This window comes from Ahaetulla prasina, chromosome 4 (assembly GCF_028640845.1).
Source record: "Ahaetulla prasina isolate Xishuangbanna chromosome 4, ASM2864084v1, whole genome shotgun sequence".
Taxonomy (NCBI): domain Eukaryota; kingdom Metazoa; phylum Chordata; class Lepidosauria; order Squamata; family Colubridae; genus Ahaetulla; species Ahaetulla prasina.
Window position 1 is genome coordinate 37,430,750 of NC_080542.1, and position 20,830 is coordinate 37,451,579.

At 37.2% G+C, this 20,830-nt stretch overlaps 1 protein-coding gene across 1 annotated transcript in view; it reads left to right on the forward strand.

Moving 5' to 3' along the window:
- The first annotated feature begins 1,404 nt into the window (after positions 1-1,404).
- Positions 1,405-20,830, forward strand: part of SKAP1 (src kinase associated phosphoprotein 1) — a 566,058-nt gene continuing 546,632 nt past the window's right edge. Inside the window, exons 1-2 of the mRNA XM_058181982.1 lie at positions 1,405-1,539; positions 9,155-9,257. Of these exons, the coding sequence (XP_058037965.1) occupies positions 1,488-1,539; positions 9,155-9,257 (155 nt within the window). The 5' untranslated portion in view covers positions 1,405-1,487. The remainder of the gene's footprint in view (positions 1,540-9,154; positions 9,258-20,830) is intronic.

The window sequence follows — 20,830 nt, forward strand, 5'->3', positions numbered from 1 at the left end:
TGTCCTATTTATATTCATACTTTCCATCAATATGTCTTGTGAAATACATGCTTTTCAATAAATGTATTACTTTGCTAAAGTTATTTGCTGCTGCTCTTAGTCTATTTAAATCTAAGAATGTAGACTGCAAAGACTAAGAATCTCTATTCATATCCAATGTTAAAAGCTTTGAGCATGTGTTACAAAAACACTTTCAAGATCAAAGATATTTAACTACACAGGAAGTCTGATATCAGAGATATTTGGAACATGTATAGATACATATAATTTATATTTAATCTATACTGCTCTTATAAATTAAAATATATTAGAAATTGGATACATATTCCAAGCAAGGTCGCTTAGTTCTAACTTTGGCAGCTTTAAGACTTTTGGACTTCAACTCCCAGTATTCTTCTGCCAGCTATGCTAGCTGTCGAATTCTGGCAGTTGAAGTCCATAAGTCTTAAAGTTGCCAAGGTGGAAACCCCTGGCCTAGCTGACCTTAGTTGATCCAGGAAACTAAGCAGAGCTAGATCTCATTAATCCTTGAGAAAGGGAGTCACCCAAAAAATCCCAACATTGTATATTAGATGGAGAAGTTAAAAAAAAAATCCCATAACGAATTGCAAGACCCTGGTGCACTGATACTCAGAAAATGCTGACAGAAAATGTCTGACAGAAAAGTCAGCTCAAGGAAATCATTTATTTATTATTTATTTAATTTTTTAAAGCTCATCTACTCTGAAAAACTAGGCAAATTACATCATCTCTAAGAAATGTTGAATTTTTTAAAATGAACCTCCACTACCACCATCAAATGTTGGTTATTTTTGAATTAGATTACTTGATGGATCTGTTAGAGAATCTCTCCAGAAGAACCAACGATATTGTCCAACCAATGAAACAGGACATATTCAGTCCCTGTTCCTGCAGAATTGCCTTTTCTGCTGTATTGCATGAATGTTGGATTTGCTCTAATAAAAAAGATTAAACTGATAATATTTAGGAAAAATCCAGGATGCTAGAGTTTAATGTTATAAAAAATAACACTATATACATCCAAACAAACAGGCACTTAAAAAGCAGCCTTTCTAAAAAGCTGGCCCCTTTTATGATATCCAATGGAAGCTTCTCTGGGCTGGGCCCAAACTCTGTGAAAATTGTACACGCTAGAGAGAGCAAAAACATATCCTTACTATCACTTCAGGTTAAATCAAGGCAACATGGTTTGGATTACAGTGATGAGGAAGGAGGAAATGCTTCCCCCAAACAACTGAATTACAGCTGCATTTCTGACTCTCTCACAGGTGCCTGCTCAGCCTTTTCAGTTAGAGAAGGAGGGACTTGCAATTGTAAAAGAGACAAACAGGCCCTTCCCTTTCTTTGTACAGTCTGCTGAATCTCCTTGCTTCCTTTTTCCTTCAGCAACTGCTAATAGTAGAAGAAGAAGCAATAAATCCTAGCAGATTTTGTTCTGGTTCATTTGTTGTTGTTTTTTTACTCTAATGAAAGCTGCAGCAGATATCCTTCCTGAGGACGTCCAGAAACTCTTTGGAGGTAACTATAAAGTTCCTTTCAATAACTAGGCATCTCGCCTATAATTCAGAAGTTTTATGAAGGAAATAAAGGTCAAAAGATGGTGTCTTTAAAGAAACTTGAATACAGTTCCTCCTCGCTACACAATGTGGATTGTATATTATCTTATTTTTAGCCACTAATTATTATTGAGGTATTGGTAGATTCAGTTATTATCTCATGAAGTGGTACCACATGGCTGACTTTTGGGAAAGCCGATTTCGCAGCAGGAACACCAACTTAAAATTGCAATTTGATAAATAAATAAGCACCTCATATTTGAATGATGGATATTACAAAAATGGAACTTGGGCATGAGTAGGTTAAAAAACAAGTCAATGTAGGAGTCCAAACCTTTGTTATAATAAAATCCTCAGATTACAATATGATTTACTGCTAAGTGAGAGCATCAACCTCCCACTCCCTCTCCTCAGGACGTAAAAAATACCTATGGCTTCAGTGGAGATACAATCCTTCTTGTAGTGGAAAAGTCTTTGACTACTATCATGTGTCTACCCAGTGAAGGCTAACTGGTGAAGGGCAACATTGGGGCATTTGTATTTGTTTCTTGCAGTGCTTTAAACCAGATTAGGAAAAATAGCTCTTTCAAACAGAAAATGCCTGTGTTCTGTCAAACAGTGCAGGCAGCAACTTTAGTACTTCATGAGCCTTTTGTCCTTCCTTTAAAATTTCTTCTATTATGAAAAATCTTCTCAATTCCTCTGTTCTTCATTTCCAATTTCTAATATTTCTTAATCTTGCTTCTTGTAAGACAATGAAAATAACTGCTTAAATTAGTACAATTGAATGATTATTTTAAAAGCAGTAATTTCTCTCTGCCTTTTAATAGATTACTGTAATCAATTTAAATAAAGGGGCAAATTGTGGAACCCTTCTGTCCCAAGCTTTACATAGTAGTAAAAGAAAGGTAAAGACTTAGAAAAATGACTATTATTGTTAAATGTAAATTAAAATCTTTAACATTTTCTTTCACACCTTTCTGTGGTAAAACATGGATTACAGTTTGTCTTCACTGGTTTATCAGTTAACATTTAAATACTGTGTTGGAGCTAAATTATAGATTAGGGCTGCAGGCCGATAGTTTAGGACTGAACAATGTGTTGGCAACATAGATGACCCCACACCCTAAGATTGCAATAGCTGTTTGTATCAGTAAATTGCTTATTTTCAGAGCCACATTTTTTGCAGGATTTTAAATTAAATTTTTAAATATGAAAAATATCTTGTGGGATACCAAACCTATATTGATAAAAGAAGCATCCTCTTCCGGGAAAATTGCCCCCCAATTTTTAGCCCTGTTCTGGTGATTTTATTAATCTACTTAAACTTTTCTTATGGCTTTCACAGGCCTACAGATAATCCTTGACTTGCAAACATTCATTTAACAATGGTTGAAAATTATGATGTTCTTGGAAAAAGTGACTTTTCATCTTTTCACCTGACAATCATTTATGATTGTCACATCACCCTTGTGGTCATGCGATCACAATTTGGATACTTGGTAACTGACTTGCAATTAAGATCAGTGCAGTATCCTGTATTCAGGTGATTGTGATTTGTGATTTTTTTTGCTGATTTTTGCCAAAAAATACCCTTTGGTAAGATGAATTTGCTTAATAGTCACATGATACACCTAACTGTATCGATTATGGCGATTTGCTTAACAATCTCCAAAATAACAAATTGATTGCAATAACAATCAGGTCTGACTCGACTTACAGCTGTCCCAATTTACATTGGAAAATCTGGTCCCAACTGTGGTTGTAAATCAAGGAGTATTTGTACTGTAAATCAAGGAGTATTTTGTTTTTTAAATGTGATCTCTGGGTTGCCTGTGCTTGTTATATATGCTTCATGGGAGTAGGTTCAATGAATGCCAACATATTTGAAATTGGGGTGAATAGGGCTTTTCCTTATGGCCACTTTAACACACATTCCTTAATTCCCTTTTAATTCCTTTAATCTGATTGGTAGAAAAGTGTGCTGACATATATTGCTTTTAACAACTGCCCAACTAAGAATATTTAATATTCTAAGCCACCCAGAGATGCCCTATAATAGGATGGGCAGCTGATACATTTGATAAATAAATAAGAATGTAAGAATGGTAGAAGACCAATGTTCTTCCTTCAGATAGAACCAGTGCATTTTAAAAAAAAATATTTACAAATTGAGACCTTTTCAGGGGCTCCCACTGTGAGATCGATGTAATAAATTGCTATATAGAGAAGTTTGTTAGAAGGGAGGTACTTGTGTGATTCCACCACCACCACCACCTCAAAGTTCATTACTGGATACTTTGACTGTAATTGGGTGATCATTTGCTGTTTCACGTCCAAAAGCAGAATGATTTGAGCCAACCTTATACATGAATTTTAGTCTGGAATATAGTTGAGATATTATGGAAACTGATTCTAATGCAGCCATTCAGTCTATCAGAGGCCCTACAACCAATCCAGATGTCAACTTTGGCCCCACATCAAGCCAACAATACCATCATAGGTCCCAACAAGTACATAAATGCTTTGGGGTGACAGATGTCATCATCCGCTAACAATGCATCTCTACAGGACATATAAGACAATTTTGCTCGAAAGAATTAATGGACATAAGTTCATATCAGGACACATCTACTCAAAATAAGGACAAAGTGGTATTGGGGCATTTTGACCTCCCTGGGTACTCTCTTACACATTTTAAAGCGATCCTTTTGGAAAAATGAGATTTTAACTGCACAATTAATAGAAAGGTTGTTGAACTCACATACATTAAAATGTTTTAGGCTGAAAAGGTCTCAACAAATAATGGGTTTTTAACTGAGAAGGTAACATATAATTTGCCTCACATATAACCTTTATCTGCATAATCAACCTATCTCCATTTCCTTTCCCCAATTCTTTCCAATTTAAATCCTACATTAGTCAAGCCACTACTAAGCATCTGATGACTTTTAGTAACATTTATTAGTTGTAAAAAGTGCTATCAGACTCCTTCAAAGACAGGAGGGTGTCTGCATTCTATTATTTTGCCCTATATAAATTGCCTGCATAAATTCATATAAAAACAATAACAAAGCTTTTTATTCATTGATTATGTGTGTGTGTATTTAAATGCTGCAATGCACCTAATATTAGTTTATCTAATCTTACAAAAATTGCAGAATGCTTATGTATTTTCTTTATTGATAATATAACTGTATATTTTGGTCACTGACAAATATATGACAAAAGACTTAAAAGTTTATAATCATGCCATTAATGGTAACCTATGATTGCAAGTTTTGAGAAGAGTAAAAGTACTTGAGAAGTTACAAGATTAATTAAGATTATAGCTACATCTAAGGAATGTTATATAGTGTATAATAATGTAATATTCTATGGTCCAAACAAAAAAGAACTAAAACAAGCTATAGCAGGATAAACAGTACTACATAACCATGAGTTAAGAACAACAGGGCAGATATAAGCTACCTTCGTCTGATTACTTCTAACAATCACTTCCCCGCAAATTTTGCAGTGCTGCATAAAACAGCAACATAATATGTTAGAAATATAATTAGAAAGTGATATGGTGACATAAAATTACCCTTATAGTCAGGCAATTTATAAGTAATGAAAAAAAGATGAGTATTACAAGTATCTCTGTAAAATAAGCAATATAGGAGGATTTGCTGGATGGTTGCATTTTTTGCAAGGTACAGTTGTTTAAAATAGGAGAGTATATATTTCCGAACTATGGGGTAACACTGCTTAATGCTTATTCATTTCTGTTTCTTTATCTTTCTGAGCCAAGCGTCATTTAGGGTTGTATAAACTATGACCTTGTAAGAAGTAGGTGACAAACTTCTTCCATCATGCAGAAGTTCTCCAAGCTAAGCCCTTTTGTAGTATCAGAAAAAAAATGAAAGAAAGAAAAAAAGAGAAAGAAAGAAAGAAAGAGAAAGAAAGAAAGAAAGAAAGAAAGAAAGAAAGAAAGAAAGAAAGAAAGAGAAAAGTGAGGAATGAGTTCAACCAGAAGTTTGGTGCCTTGACACAAGTCCTGTGGGTCAAATCTGGTCCACAATGTAGTTGGATCCGGCCTCTCTGGGCTATCCTGGAAAATGTAAGGGACTGGCCTGCATAGCTTCGGTTCAGTCTACCCAGTGCGAAGAGGAAACATCAGGCCAATTTGGTTTCGGCCTCTCAACCCAGTGCAAAGAAGAAACATTGGGCCAATGTGGCTTCGGCCTGGTCTACCCAATACAAAGTGGAAACATGCCAGCAGTTTGGAGAGTGGTGTCAAACTGGCCATACTCACCCAGTCAGCCATGCCTGCCCAGCGCCCCCAAGGTCAACCACAGTCCTGATACACCCCTCAATGAAATTGAGTTTGACACCCCTGATTTAGCTGCTCATCAAACAAGACAAGTCTAATCTTGTAAAATATGCTTAACACAAATAAACAATTTCATCAATAGACCTCAACTATTGCTATGTGTATTATCATCCATCCATTTAAGAATTTTAATTATAATACTGAAATGTAGTACAAACTTAAACTTAAACAAAGAAAAAAGAATAGAAAAGAGGGAAAAATGTAAGAAAAAATAAAAAATAGAGAAAAATAAGAATATAATAAAGGGAAAGAAAATATATAAAGTACTGACTTTAGTCCGCTCTAGTATCCCATTCTGAAATCATGAAATTGCTTATCTTTGCTTAAAAACCCAAGTAGAATCTATTTCCTAAGAAAAGCTATTGATTTTTTCCTAATTCATTCCAAAAATCTTATTGTAAAAGTTTCAATATTTCAATTTTATCTGGGTCCTTAGTCCTTTTATAATTTTCTAATATCAAAATGTTGAAGATGATGACATATTTTAATGATTTATAAAGAAGGGATTTGTTACACAAGGCCTTAGAGAAGGTGTAACATTTAGTTCATTTTGGTATTTGGTCTTCTGAATGCTAACCAAACCACTTTACAAAGATACATTTGAAGGAATTAGGACCTTCAATGCCTTTAATTTATAAACTTATATTTCTCCCCACTCCCTTTTTAAGTTAAATTCAGATAAGAGTTAGACCATAACTTTGAACTAGAACACTATCCTATAGTCTGTTTGCAATGCTAGCATACATTTGCAGAACATTTGAAATTAAAAAATATCTCTGTGTATGTGTAGAATTGTACATACAAGTGATGAGCAAGTTTCTAAAAATTAATAGCAGTGTCACTTAGTCTCTTCTGATGCTTACACCCAGCTCCATGGTATTGATTTAACATTTTTCCCCTTCATCTCATTTGTCTACCTATTTAAGTTAGTTTTTATTTTTTTCTTTAATTGGCATCGTTAAGTTTCTTCTCATTAAGTTTTTTCTCAGTATTTTCTGTGGCAGGAAAGCTTTATGTGCTAAATCAGTTTTGAATTAGTATTTCTACTATAGTGTTAACAAAAATTTTCAATTGGCTTATCCAGTGTTGCAAGGATTTAGTCAGAAAAAAATTTAAAGAGTTACTTTTATAACTCGATGACAAAGACTTGATTACCATATGTTTGAATTAGTGAGATGAAAGCTGCAGAGGCTTGTGGACATTCTTGTTAGTTCATATGTCCCGAAGTTGAAACAAGAAACTAAAAACAGCTTTTAAAAATATTTTTAGCTCAAATATAAGTTTTAACATTTTGGGCTCTGTTTTAGAAACACCTTTTTTTTCTTACTGAATTATCTTCCCCATCTGAACATGTGGTCTTCTTTTCCTTTTTAAAATGGAGGATGTGATACTGTCAACTCATTTCATTTTGCTTCTTTTTAATGTTCAGTGCTTTATTGTTTTGAGCTGACATTTCTCGTAAACAGCTCATTTTCGGCACCTGCCACCTTTCCTTTAGCTTAGATTATTTTCTTGTTAGCTGACTCTTTTTAATTGAAGTCTTCAGATCTCCTTCTAAAGAAGGAGTCTTCTTTTCCTGACAAGTAGAGCAGGCTATGAATGGAGATTAATTGCATGTCATGCTCTCCTATTATCAAACTTGCTGCATTTTTTACAACCCAGAAAGTCTCTAGGCCTTCCAATAGTGAAGGCACATTCTATTAATATAAGCTAGAAAAACAGGCTGCAGTGTCAACTACCATGTCTGTCTTATATGTCATCAGAAGTAATCATATTGTTTAGAAAACAAAGGTCAGAAATATAGAAGTTGGATTGTTAAGTACTTCATCTACATACAGAGATGTTCATTTGTAAGTAAAATGTGTTACTTTACAACATCATCAGAATAATAACAAGAAATTAATTTATAAAAGAATAATTGCTAAGGCTTGAGGCTGCATGGAAAACTACTTCCTAATCTTGGCAGGTGTTAGGGGACAAGCTGTGTTTATTCAGTATTGAAAGAAATTTATTTAGTAAACATACTTAAAAGTATTTTCAGTACATCAGATTTTAGCTCTAATGTCCTTTGGCTAACAATAAACTAGGGCTAATCCAAAATGCAGTTTTTAAACTGGCAGTCCAAAGGACCTTTTTCATTGGATTTTTAAATGTGAAGTTCTGTATCTTTCCAACTTTATATTTAAATAGAATCTTCTATTTGTAATTATATAATAGCTCATTTATTCTGTTTACAAGTTTTTCTAATTCTTCCATCCCCATCCCAACATTTTAAATATATATTTGAATTAGAAATACCAATCTAGGTTCAGCAAGGCTGCTTTTGTCTTTCTTCATTTTTCTGCTTCCCTGGGAAATGTTGACATCTGAACTTGTTCACTCGTATTGCCTCTTCTGGATATTTTATAAGATCATAGATGTGCAGTAAACAAAATAATTCAATTTTTTATTGTTTATGTACCACTCTTCCTGGCCTACTCTGAATTTTTTGGTTCAGGCATCCTATCTCATTTCCTATGAACATGGCTGATATCTGTGGAAATGTGAGGGAGTGGGAAGTTGTGTATTGGAGAAATTTGCAGAAGAGATTGGCATTTTTATTACATTGCATCCTATTGTGGATCTAAGATGGCACAGGAATTAGAATTAATTATGTACCTTTTCTATCAGTATAAAAAGTCTAGATGTACCAAAAATAAGCCTTGTCATCCCTTTATATGTAGATTTGGTAGTGCAAAACAGTTATTTATTGAAGAATAATATAAGATCATATGTGATGAAATGGCTCGGATAGCAATCTCATATGCAGGAAATAAAATAAGTAAAAAAAAATAAGTTTCTACTTTTTCCTCCTTTGGGTGAATTCTTTTTATAAAAATGTGATTGATAAAGTAATTCAAGAAATATTGAACTTATGTGGGAATTATAAATCATAACAACAAACTAGATTTCTTTTCTGTCTACACACATAATACTTGTTCACTTCTGGTTTTCTAACTTGCTTTCTTTTATTTATACATAGATTTAGCTTTGGTTTTTTTTTTTTTTACTGCCTTTGTCTATGGATGGCCATTCACCTTTAATTTATTTTATATGAGTTAGGTTATGTTTATTTGTCCTCAGTTTAATAATTTTCAGTATATTGTTTACATTTCTGAATAAAGTCTAATTATTTTCTTCTTTGCAATCTTTTCCCCAACAGAAGTTGAAGATTATCTGGAAAATCTACAGAGTGAGAGCCTTAGTGCTAGAGCGCGGATACAGAGAGATGAAATCCTATTTGATATTGAACAACTTAAAGAGAGGTGTGTACATCTGCATGTAATTCTCGTGAGAGCAATTTCTGTGAGGGGAAGAGGATATTGTCTTTACTGTTTTCACAATTATTTCTGGCAAGTTCATTAATCTACTCTCCTGTGTCTGACATATCCAAAAAAGATTGCTTGCATTGAGGCAATCCAGAGCTTACAACCTGATTGTCTTTTTTCTATAGGTCTTTTGTGTTTTCACAACCTGTGAGAGCCAAACTAGCCTGACCAAACTATATGACCAATATATAACATGACCAATATATGAAAGTCATCAAAATACATTTTTAATAATAAAATATGGCTGCATGAGGAATGCAGGATCCTCTCCCCAACTGAAATTTAATTTCCTGAAGTTTGCCTCCTCAGTGTTTTTCTTTTCAAGCAGTGTTTAATACTGAGAGTGTGCTTGGATGAGAGAATTGTATTTGAATGAGAGAAAACTTGGAAATCCATCCTTATATATGTTTTTCTTATGATTACTGTATATTAAATCCATACTTAAATGTATAGATCTCCTATATTCAGAAATACTTTGGCTTTTAAAATAGAAAAGAGGTAGGTAAGCTTGTTGTTTTCAAGGTACTTCTGACTTTAACCTCCACTATATAACTTATATGGCAATGACAAGTAGCTCATAAGAAGTTGGTGACAATAAAATGTGTTCCTTTGGTATAGAACACATATGGGAAATCCATGCTTCAAATGCTGCATACTGTATGCCCCAGCTTTATTTTTATCTGTTTCATAGAACATCTCCCACTGAGATGGTACTGTTGAAATTGGATGGCATAGCTTATTACTTTATATGCCTGGTAATAACATTCTTAAAACAACTTTCATCCAAATAAACTCTGCTATGCCTCCTCTGGGTTACATATTTTCTTTTGGAATGATAGGGTTCGAGTCCCAAGTCTTTAGTTTGCACTTATTTAAATAAAATAAATAAAATAAATAAATATTTATTTATGTTCGTTTTTGAGGAGGTCCTAGAATTTAATTAGGAATTATAGGCTGATAGCTATATATATAAAAAAATTCCCATAATTTAGTAGGGCCTATCACTCTCGTTACTTTTGGATGGTGGTGCCTCCAATCTGCTTTTGTGCTCTAAAGTATAAGAAATTAAGTGTTCCAGAAAGCAAGAATATAGTGAATGCGCTATTTATTTCAAAGAACTAGGTCAGTTATGAAATTTGAAGGGTTTGCTGCTAAAACTATTGGCAATTCTAGGATTTCGTAAGCTATTAGATACAGACGTTGTCAACTTGTGGAACAACAAATGGAAGCTAAAAAAAAGATGTATCTATTACCATAAGGAAGTTATTTAAAATTTAAATATTTAAAAAGCTCAAATTTGGAGCAATGTTTACTTTCAAAGTATCTACAAAGTGAAATTTACAGTAGCTCTCTATTTCAAGAATAACATCAGGCAGAACTGTGGAATAAGTAAAAAGAATTTGCAGCCATGAAAATAATACAAATTTAGAATGCTTGTTTATTTTTGTCATTTATTCTATTTGTCTTAAGCAGAAAGTCAAATGTATGCACAGTAGAAATATAAATTTTCATTTCAACCACTGTTTATTACTTGAGCTGACCTGACCTATGTCATGTACTGTGCTTACTCTTTTTTGAATGCGTTTCTCATTTGTTACAATGCAGTTTGTCTTTACATAGCATATTATAACTGAATTCAATTTTATAGTAGGAATGCAGCCAAAACCCTTAACAATGTTAACGTATTGGTTGCTAGACTATTGGCATTAGTGAACAATTAATGAGATAAGCCACTGAAGTTTTTTAGTGATTGCAAGAGCAATCTGAGGTAATTTGAGGAAGCTTTCATTGGCAAATGGAAGTCTAATTTAGTGACAATGTTTTTCTCCCCTAAGATTTCTTCAGTCTCACATATCTTTTCAGAGCTGTAAAGATTAGACATTTGATATTTTGAAATTACAATATATTTCCTTGTGGAACTGTGTCCAAATATTGCATTTTATGTTTGACTAGTATAGCCATGTAACACCTCTAAATGTGGCACAGGAGAAGGAAGAAGGTAGGCCTATTATTGTGATGAGCTGTCTAACAGACTCCGGGTATATGGAAGATGGAGCAAGACCTTTACACAAGAGAATTGGACTGTTACAAAAAAAAATCCTTAGTTGAGGGCAGGGAGTAACATATATTCAAGAAAGCAACTCCACCTTTATGAAGCTGTATATAAACTGAGATGGAGAACTGATTTGGAAGGCTTTCAAAATTCTACTGTATTTGCTATAGTGGCAAATATCTGTAGCTCAGGTGTAAGATGAGGGTAAAGGTTCGTACTCTGAGCTGGTGGATTGATTTCCGAACGTTTCATTATCAGGTTAGGTAGTATCTTCAGTGGAGTTTAGGGGATGTCAGTGTCAGTGTTCTGTTTATAAGGGCTTTGGTGTGAAGGGCTCAGCACTGATCTTCAACCAACTCATGAAATCCCCCCCCTCACACACACCAGCAGTTCACCTCCCAACAACCCTGACCTGAAGCAATGTCCTTATCACAAGACCCATTACAAGAATCACAGATGACTACAGCTAACTCAACACGAGACCCTCACTTGGCACACCCATACCTAAGCCCTTATAAACAGAACACTGACACTGACATCCCCTAATTCCACTGAAGATGTTACTTAACCTGGTAATGAAACGTTCAGAAACCAACCCACAAGCTTAGAGAACCTTTACCTTCATTCTATTAGAATATTAGCAGTATAGTTCATTCCAGAAATCCAGATGGTTCTTTTCCAGCCTCAAAGAGTTTGACACCGTGAACCTTCCTGAGAAGTTATCTTCCTTAGGTTTTGCCTTTCCATTGGTCATTGATTCCAGACAGAGAAATTAAAATCCTTAACAATTGGTATCAGAATACTCTTGTGGCTTTTTTCTGCCATTTTTTTTCTTTTATGATTTGACTCTTTTTAGACTATAAGCTTCAGTGCATGATGATCTTTTTGACAGAATTTACTAATTTAATAGATTGGAGAAATACTATGGACATAATATAACTTGATTCTGACAAATAACCCAGCAAATGATATTCTCATTTCTTCTTCTTCTTCTGTTCAATCATGTCCAATTCATGGAGATAGCCCTGATGAGTTTCTACAGTTTTTCTTAGCAAGATTCTTCAGAAGTGTTTGCCATTGCCTCCTTTCTAGAGCTGAGAGAAAGTAACTGGCCCAAAGTCAGCCAGTTGGTTTTGTGCCTAAGACAGGATCAGGTCTCCCAGTTTCAAGCATGATGCCTTACCACTCAGTACACCAAACTGGCTCGAACTCCCATTAACATAATGGTAAAATATGGGCTACATGATGCAGCTGTTAAGATTAACTCATAATTAATTGAATGATTGAACCCAGTTAGTACAGTATTCATAAAAAGTGCTACATCAGCTTGGATAGTAATGTCAAAATGAATACCAAGGCTTTTATGCTGGGCCCTGTGTTTCTCAATGTTTTTATTAACACCTTGATTGAAAGGATTGCATCAAATATGCAGATGGCCCAAAATTATGCCAGCTTGAATAGCTGGCTGAAATAAACATGTGGAAATTTGATAGGGATAAATGCAAATGTAAAGGGATATATGTATATCTGGCTATCATAAGGATGAGTTCAAAGGAGAACTCCCAAGACATTTGTTGTATAACTGGCTATTTTTAGTCTTCAGAGAGAAGATAGAGGGGAATATGTGAAGTAATTTTCAAGTATCTAACGAATTGAAAGGAAGGAATGACCTTCTTTTCTACTGTCCTAGAAGGACAATCATCAATGGGTTGGCATTTTCTGATGGTAGGAACTGTTAACCAGAAGAACAGATTGTTTCAGGAAATTGTATCTTCCCACCCCACTGAGGTACAGCAGTTACAAACTCACTATCCCTCCTTAATATTACAATAATCCCTTCAGTCTCTTATTTAATATTTTTTCAATCGTAAAATCCAGAAATCACTATTTCACTTTTTTTATTTTCAAGCAAAAAGTCTATTAAAGATTTCCATTAAAGATAAAACTGTTTATTGTTTTGTCCTTGACCAAACAGATTACTTTTGTCATCTCTGCTAGTGCTACCATCTTCACAATCTATTTCTCTATTGGGATTCTTTCACTATTTCTCTATCTTTGTGAATATAATAATCTTGCTGCAGTTACCATATATAAAATAACGTTGCCAGTGTCTTTTATGACTATCCATAATCCCAATAAAAATACCCAATAAAAAGAGTCTGGTATTAATTTTAATGATTATAATTATTATAATCTTCCTTATATCATCACATCCATGTTTTCTTTATTATGTCATTTTTGTGCTTTTTTCAGAAGACCACCAAACATAGTAAAATGCACCTTCATATTTCCAACATTGACCAGAAGTACCTTTATACTGTTCATCTTACATAATTCATTTGGTATCATATACCATTGGTATGTGATTTTGTAAAAGTTATCTCTTAAATTATAATACAATGTGAATTTTACTCCATTTATCCACATAAATGGGAGAAAATGTGGATAAATGGAGTAAAATTCACAACTGAACAACGAATTGGTTGCTGACATTTTTCAATCCTACCCTGACCTTAAGCACTATACCTTTATATCGATATTTGAATGCCATTATTGTATGGCTTTATGAATGACACAAATACGTAAATTATGGTATTTACATGATAACATATTGCCTCTTTGTTTCCTTCCCCCTCATATTCTTGTATATACTGCCTTACTAGAAGATCAGAAGAAAAACTAGAAGTTAAATGGAAATTACTTTAGAAAACTGACTAAAGGTTGGTCCTTGCAAGTGAAAAAATGTTTTGAAACCATCTTCTTCCTATTCTTTCATTCACTATATAGGAACTATATAGGAACTTGCTCAGACTTTTTTAGATTTTAATAAACAAATAAGCAAACAAAAATTCATAAAAAATTTGGTGTAATCAAAGGTAGATTATTTCTTGCTGATGTCCGTGATCATAAAATGAAACCTTGACAAATCCAACTTTTTAAAATCCCATTTTATGAATTAGCAATTCAGAGACTATGTATGGATTCTTCTAAGCAAGATGATTGCCTTAAGGAAATCTATTTTTTCCCCATCTCTGATCCAGAAAGGGAAGTTTCTGTAGTTGGATGTACTGAATTAAATATGTAAAATAGAACTTGACTGTGAATAAGGTCTTGGTCTCAGAATCTCTCATTGATGCCTAGGTTGAATTTATACACAAAGAATATTAAAATATTACTATTTGCAATATACCGTATATACTCGAGTATAAGCCGATCCGAATATAAGCCGAGGCACCTAATTTTACCACAAAAAACTGGGAAAAACTATTGACTCGAGTATAAGCCGAGGGTGGGAAATGAGGCAGCTACTGGTCAATGTAAAAAATAAAGATAGAGCCAAGTAAAATAACATGAATATTTATTTGAACGAAAAACAATAAAAGTGCAAAAGGGGGAAGGAGGATTCCCAGCTTTAGAAAATTTAGAACTACGCCGCCTTTGGTATGACCTGAGCATAGCTCATAAAATTATCTGCTACAATGTACTTCCTATCAATGACTACTTCAGCTTCAACCACAACAATACACGAGAACACAATAGATTCAAACTTAAAAGTGAACCTCTCCAATCTAGATTGCAGAAAATGTGACTTCAGTAACAGAGTTGTTAATGCCTGGAATGTGCTACCTGACTCTGTGGTCTCTTCCCAAAATCCCCAAAGCCTTAACCAAAGACTATCTAGTATTGACCTCACCCCATTCCTAAGAGGGCTGTAAGGGGAGTGCATAAGAGCACCAGCGTGCCTACCGTCCCTGTCCTAATGTTCCCTTTAGTTGTATTCCTTTTATGTATTCAATTCATGCTTATATTTATATAATTATTTAATATGTATTTGACAAAATAAAATGAATGAATGAATGAATAGAATAGAATAGAATAGAATTTTTATTGGCTAAGTGTGATTGGACACACAAGGAATGAATGAATGAATGAATGAGTGAGTGAGTTACTTCAACAACATTGTCTCACAGAAATTGACAATACAACTGCAAGCATGAAAATGAGTCCTCCTTTAGCTTCCAAGGGACCAGGGTGCCTCTGAAGGTCAGTGCTCTAAGCACTAAGAACCCAGCACAAATCTAAGCCTGTATGCACACCAATAGTGAAAATACCCTGCACAGTGTCTCTTGGCAGAGAAGGTTAATTTTCATAGACGTTGGGGTGGCTCTTTTTTTTTTTTTTTGGCAGGGCAATAAGGGTCTCTAATATCATTAAACCCAAGTGTGAGGAAAAAGACAGCAGCTAAAATGTTAAGGCCAGTTGTGTGACCTTCTCCAATACAGTTGGCCTGGCTGTTTGCCAAAACTTAAAACACCCTCCCATCCCCCCCTCCCTGCTAAAGCTTCTTTCTTAAAACAATTGTGGTCTTTGCCTTTCATGTCGCTCAACCTTTCACCTGCCAGGTTCCTAGCCCTTCACCCTTGACCCACTGCTGTGTTTGCTTAGCATTGTGCCAATCGACTTTAGAAGTCTGTGTGTGTGTGTGTGTGTGTGTGAGAGAGAGAGAGAGAGAGAGAGAGGGAGGGAGGGAGGGAGTGCAAAAGGGGGAAGGAGGATTCCCAGCTCTAAACAAAGGGAAATCCCGGAATGCCAGCGCGAAAGGCGGTGCTCGCGTTCCTCCTCCCTTGCTCAAAAGCCCCAATAACCTTCACCAGCAAGGCAGACCCCCACGGGAAGGAAGGGGACGGGCTGACTCACCGAGCATCTGGCTGAAGAGCAGCTGCTCCAGGTCGCCCAGCACGGTGAAGCACGGAGGGAGAAGAAAGAATGAAAGAAGGGAGGAACGGCCTCCTTTCTCTCTCTCTCTTCCAGCGCCGCGGAAAAGAAGGGGACTAGGGCACACAGGCGCGCACACACACACCCAGCTTCTGAAGCACGGAGGGAGAAGAAAGAATGAAAGAAGGGGAGGAACGGCCCCTCCTTTCTCTCTCTCTCTCTCTTCCAGCGCGGAGAAGGGACTGGGCACACAGGCGCACACACACCCAGCTTCTGAAGCACGGAGGAGAAGAAAGAATGAAAGAAGGGAGGAACGGCCCTCCTTTCTCTCTCTCTCTCTCTTCCAGCGCCGGAAGAGAAGGGACTGGGCACACAGGCGCACACACACCCAGCTTCTGAAGCACGGAGGAGAGAAGAAAGAATGAAAGAAGGGGAGGCGGCCCTCCTTTCTCTCTCTCTCTTCCAGCGCCACGGAAGAGAAGGGACTGGGCACACAGGCGTGCACACACACGCCCAGCTTCTAAAGCACGGAGGGAGAAGAAAGAATGAAAGAAGGGGAGGAACGGCCCCTCCTTTCTCTCTCTCTCTCTCTTCCAGCGCCGCGGAAGAGAAGGGGACTAGGGCACACAGGCGCGCACACACACGCCCAGCTTCTGAAGCACGGAGGGAGAAGAAAGAATGAAAGAAGGGGAGGAACGGCCCCTCCTTTCTCTCTCTCTCTCTCTCTTCCAACGGGAAAACGCTCTTTTGGGGGAGAGGAGGGAGGAGGGAGGAGGTTGGCTTATTCAACCTTCCCGGCTAGCCATCCAGCCCTTCCCAGGAGAAGGCGAGGAGTTTTGGGCGGCGACCTTTTGCTAGAGCGGCAGCTGCCCGACACCACCAGTTGGGGCGGGAGCCGGGTGAGCCGCAGTAACTCCCGCCAGGCTATGCATTGGCGGGGAAGCCTGGCGGTGCAGTCCTTCTCGGCTGAGGGAGGAGGTTTCCCGACCTGCTTCGCTGCGCGAGCCACCCCAAAGGCCAGAAGAAAGGTCATTCCATCGAATGGAGCTCCTTCCTCTCCGCTTACCCATGCCACGAGCCGGCTGGGCTGCAACCCCGCCGCCGCCGCCGCTCCTTCCTCAGCCTCCCGGGGCTCGCGCCTAGCAGCCAAGCTCAGGCGGACTCGGCAGCTCCCCATCAGCACTCGCACGGCGCGATTCGGGCAGGAGGAGTCGGGCTCGCTCCGTGGCGGTGGCGGCGGCGGCGGGCGCCACCGCCACAGAGCGAGCCCGACTCCTCCTGCCCGAATCGTGCCGTGCGAGTGCTGATGGGGAGCTGCCGAGTCCGCCTGAGCTGGCGGCTGCTAGAGCGCGAGGCCCGGAGGCTGAGGAAGCGGCGGCGGCGGTTGCAGCCCAGCCGGGCTCGCACAGCATGGGTAAGCGGAGAGGAACCGCCCATTTCCGATGGAATGACCTTTCTTCTGGCCTTTGGGTGGCTCGCGGCAAGCTTCGTCGGGAAACCCTCCTCCCTCAGCCGAGAAGGCTGGCGGCTCCCCTGCCCAGCCCTCTCACTGCACCACCAGGGCTTCCCCGCGCCCATGCACAGCCCGCCAAGGTTGCGCCGTCCGCCCACCAGACACGGGGATGGGGGCCGGCCTGGGGGCGACAAATCCCGAGACCTCGGCGGGCCGCTCCCGTCCCTCCCATGGGAGTCCGTTCGGTACCCCTCCTGTGCGGGGTTCGAGGCGTGACTCAGTATAAGCGAGCTTTCAGCACAAAAAACGTGCTGAAAAACTCGGCTTATACTCGAGTATATACGGTACATACATGCATTTTATATGCTTTACTTTTTTTCCTTCTTTTATAATTTTGTGCATTCTTTGTTTTTGTTTTTGTTTTATCTAGTTAATTAAAAAAATTAAAAATGCATAATGCCAATTTAGGGAACGGGAAAACTCTTTAATTTCTGACATGCAGTAGGGATTCTTCTGTGCTGCACACTTAAGTTCTGGGTACTAGTATGGGTTCTATTTATGCATTCATTGTACAGAGGTGGATTTGACTCCAATATAGATTGTACTATGAAATTTCAATGGAGAGAAACTATGTGAAAAAGCTTGATGCAGTTCATATAATTAAGATTCTTTAAATTGTAGTTGCTTTGTTTTAGAGGAGTGGCATTGTAATCTCTGATGATTAACATTTTTCTATAATAGACTGGTTGAAACATCTAATCTTTAGATCTCCATCTTTAAATTCACTGAAATAGCAGACATTTTATCTTTCATAATGTCACAGTCAGATTATTTCTTGCAGAAGAACTTCTATGATGTTTGCACTGTGGTCAAATCAATCTTTTCTGTTGCTTAATTAAGTAATTACAACTTGAGACGGTGTAATTAACAGCCTTGGTTGCTGTGAATAATGCAAAGCTAGAAGTGCTGAATGCAGGAGATAGATAGAAACTTCTGGATAAATAAACAGGGTGACTTTTCTTCAGGCTAAAAAAAATTGTGGTTTCTGCTTTCTGAATGTGATTTTTTTTTCTATTGATGCAGGGAAGTGTGAATAAGTACACAAAGGATAGCCCTGTCAAAAACTTCTTGATCATGCTGTATCTTCTTCCTTGAATATATTGCAAGAAGAAAGCTATGTTAGTCTATTATAGCCGAAAATCAGGAAGAGTCAGATGACATCTTTTCATACTTAATAAATTATACTTAAAAGGCATATGCTTTCATGAATCATGGCTGTATTTTAATCTCCCAAGATATTCCATTATAGATTCCAAAGCAGCCATTCTGGAACAAAGAAACTTCACCAGTACAATTGAAAGCAAGACTATTTTACCTACATAAAACAAATGGTTTCAGTCTATCTCAGACTGTCTTAACAGGTATCATTTTTTGAATGTATTACTATTTTTATGATGAAATACTTATTATCTGTCTCACATTTAACTTTTATTTGCATTGATGTTGACTGGAAGCCAGGAGACTGTGTATTCTAAGCATCTCCTAGACATAAAAGCTGTTTGGGTGTCTGTAGGCCAATCATTTTCTCTCAACCCAGCTCACAGGACTGCTTTGGTGAATAAAGGTATGTTTACCACCTTGAATTATAAGTAAAAAAGTGGCCCACCAATTTGATGTCGTGGCTCCTTTGGAGGATTAACATGTGTAGGGATTCTGGGACATAGAGTTTCATCTATTCATTCGTTGGTTCCGTCCCAGTCTCTGGTCGCTAGCCACAGTCATTCCAGTTTTCAAAAAGCGACCCCAGCTTAGTTGATAATTATAGACCTATCTCCCTATGTTGCGTCGCCTGCAAGGTTATGGAATCCATCATCAACCAATCCATTACCTTACACTTAGAAATGCACAACCTTCTCTCAAATAAACAATTTGGCTTCAGGAAAAATTATCATGCAATCTACAACTTCTCTACTGTAAAACCTATGGACTACTAATCTTGATCTAGGTAAATCAATAGATGCAATATACATAGACTTCTGCAAAGCTTTTGACTCAGTAGTACATGATAAACTTCTCCTAAAATTAAAATCCTATGGCATTTCAGGACCCTTACACCACTGGATATCTGCTTTTTTGTCAAACAGACAACAAATAGTTAAAATTGGTAATGCTCTTTCAAATCCTGTTCCTGTCAAGAGTGGTGTTCCTCAAGGCAGCGTTCTTGGACCTACTCTCTTTATAATATATATAAATGATCTTTGTATTGATATTTCAAGTAACTGTGTTCTCTTTGCTGATGATGCAAAACCTTTCAACCCCACTGACAATGCATCCACAATTCAAAAGGACCTTGATCATCTATCTGCCTGGTCTAAAATTTGGCAACTACAAATTTCAACCAGTAAATGCTCAGTCTTGCACATTGGAAGAAAGAACCCAATCACAAAGTACATGCTTGATGGACATTGCCTCGCAGATGACCCCACCCTGTCAAAGACCTTGGAGTTTTACATCTAACGATTTAAGTTCCAAAGCCCACTGCAACTACATAGCTAAGAAGGCTCTAAGAGTTGTCAACTTAATTTTACGTAGCTTCTTTTCAAAAAACACCATGCTACTGACCAGAGCATATAAAACATTTGTTAGGCCAATTCTTGATTACTGCTCTCCTGTCTGGAACCCTTACCATATATCTGACATCAACACAGTTGAGCGTGTCCAAAGGTATTTTACGAGAAGAATTCTCCATTCCTCTGAAACTAATAAAATACCTTATTCCACCAGACTTGATATCTTGGGTCTAGTAAACTTGGAACTTCGTCGCCTTGACTGGATCTGGGTTTAGCATATAAAATCATCCGTTGTAATGTCCTTCCTGTCAATGACTTTTTTAGTTTCAATAACAATATCACAAGAGCTACAAACAGATTCAAACTCAATGTCAACCGTTCCAGTTTAGATTGCAGAAAACACGATTTCTGTAACAGAATTGTATATACTTGGAATGCATTACCTGACTCTGTGGTTTCTTCTCATAACCCCAAAGGTTTCACTCAAAAACTGTCCACGGTTGACCTCACCACTTTCCTAAGAGGACTCTAAAGGGGCGTGCATAAGAGCACAAACGTGCCTACCGTTCCTGTCCTACTGTTTCTTTCCCTATGTATATACACGTTTTTAGTACCTCATTTCTCCTCATATATACGTTCATATATTTATAACCTTTTATGTAACGCTTGTATATATTGTTATGACAAATAAATAAATAAATAAATAAATAAATAAATA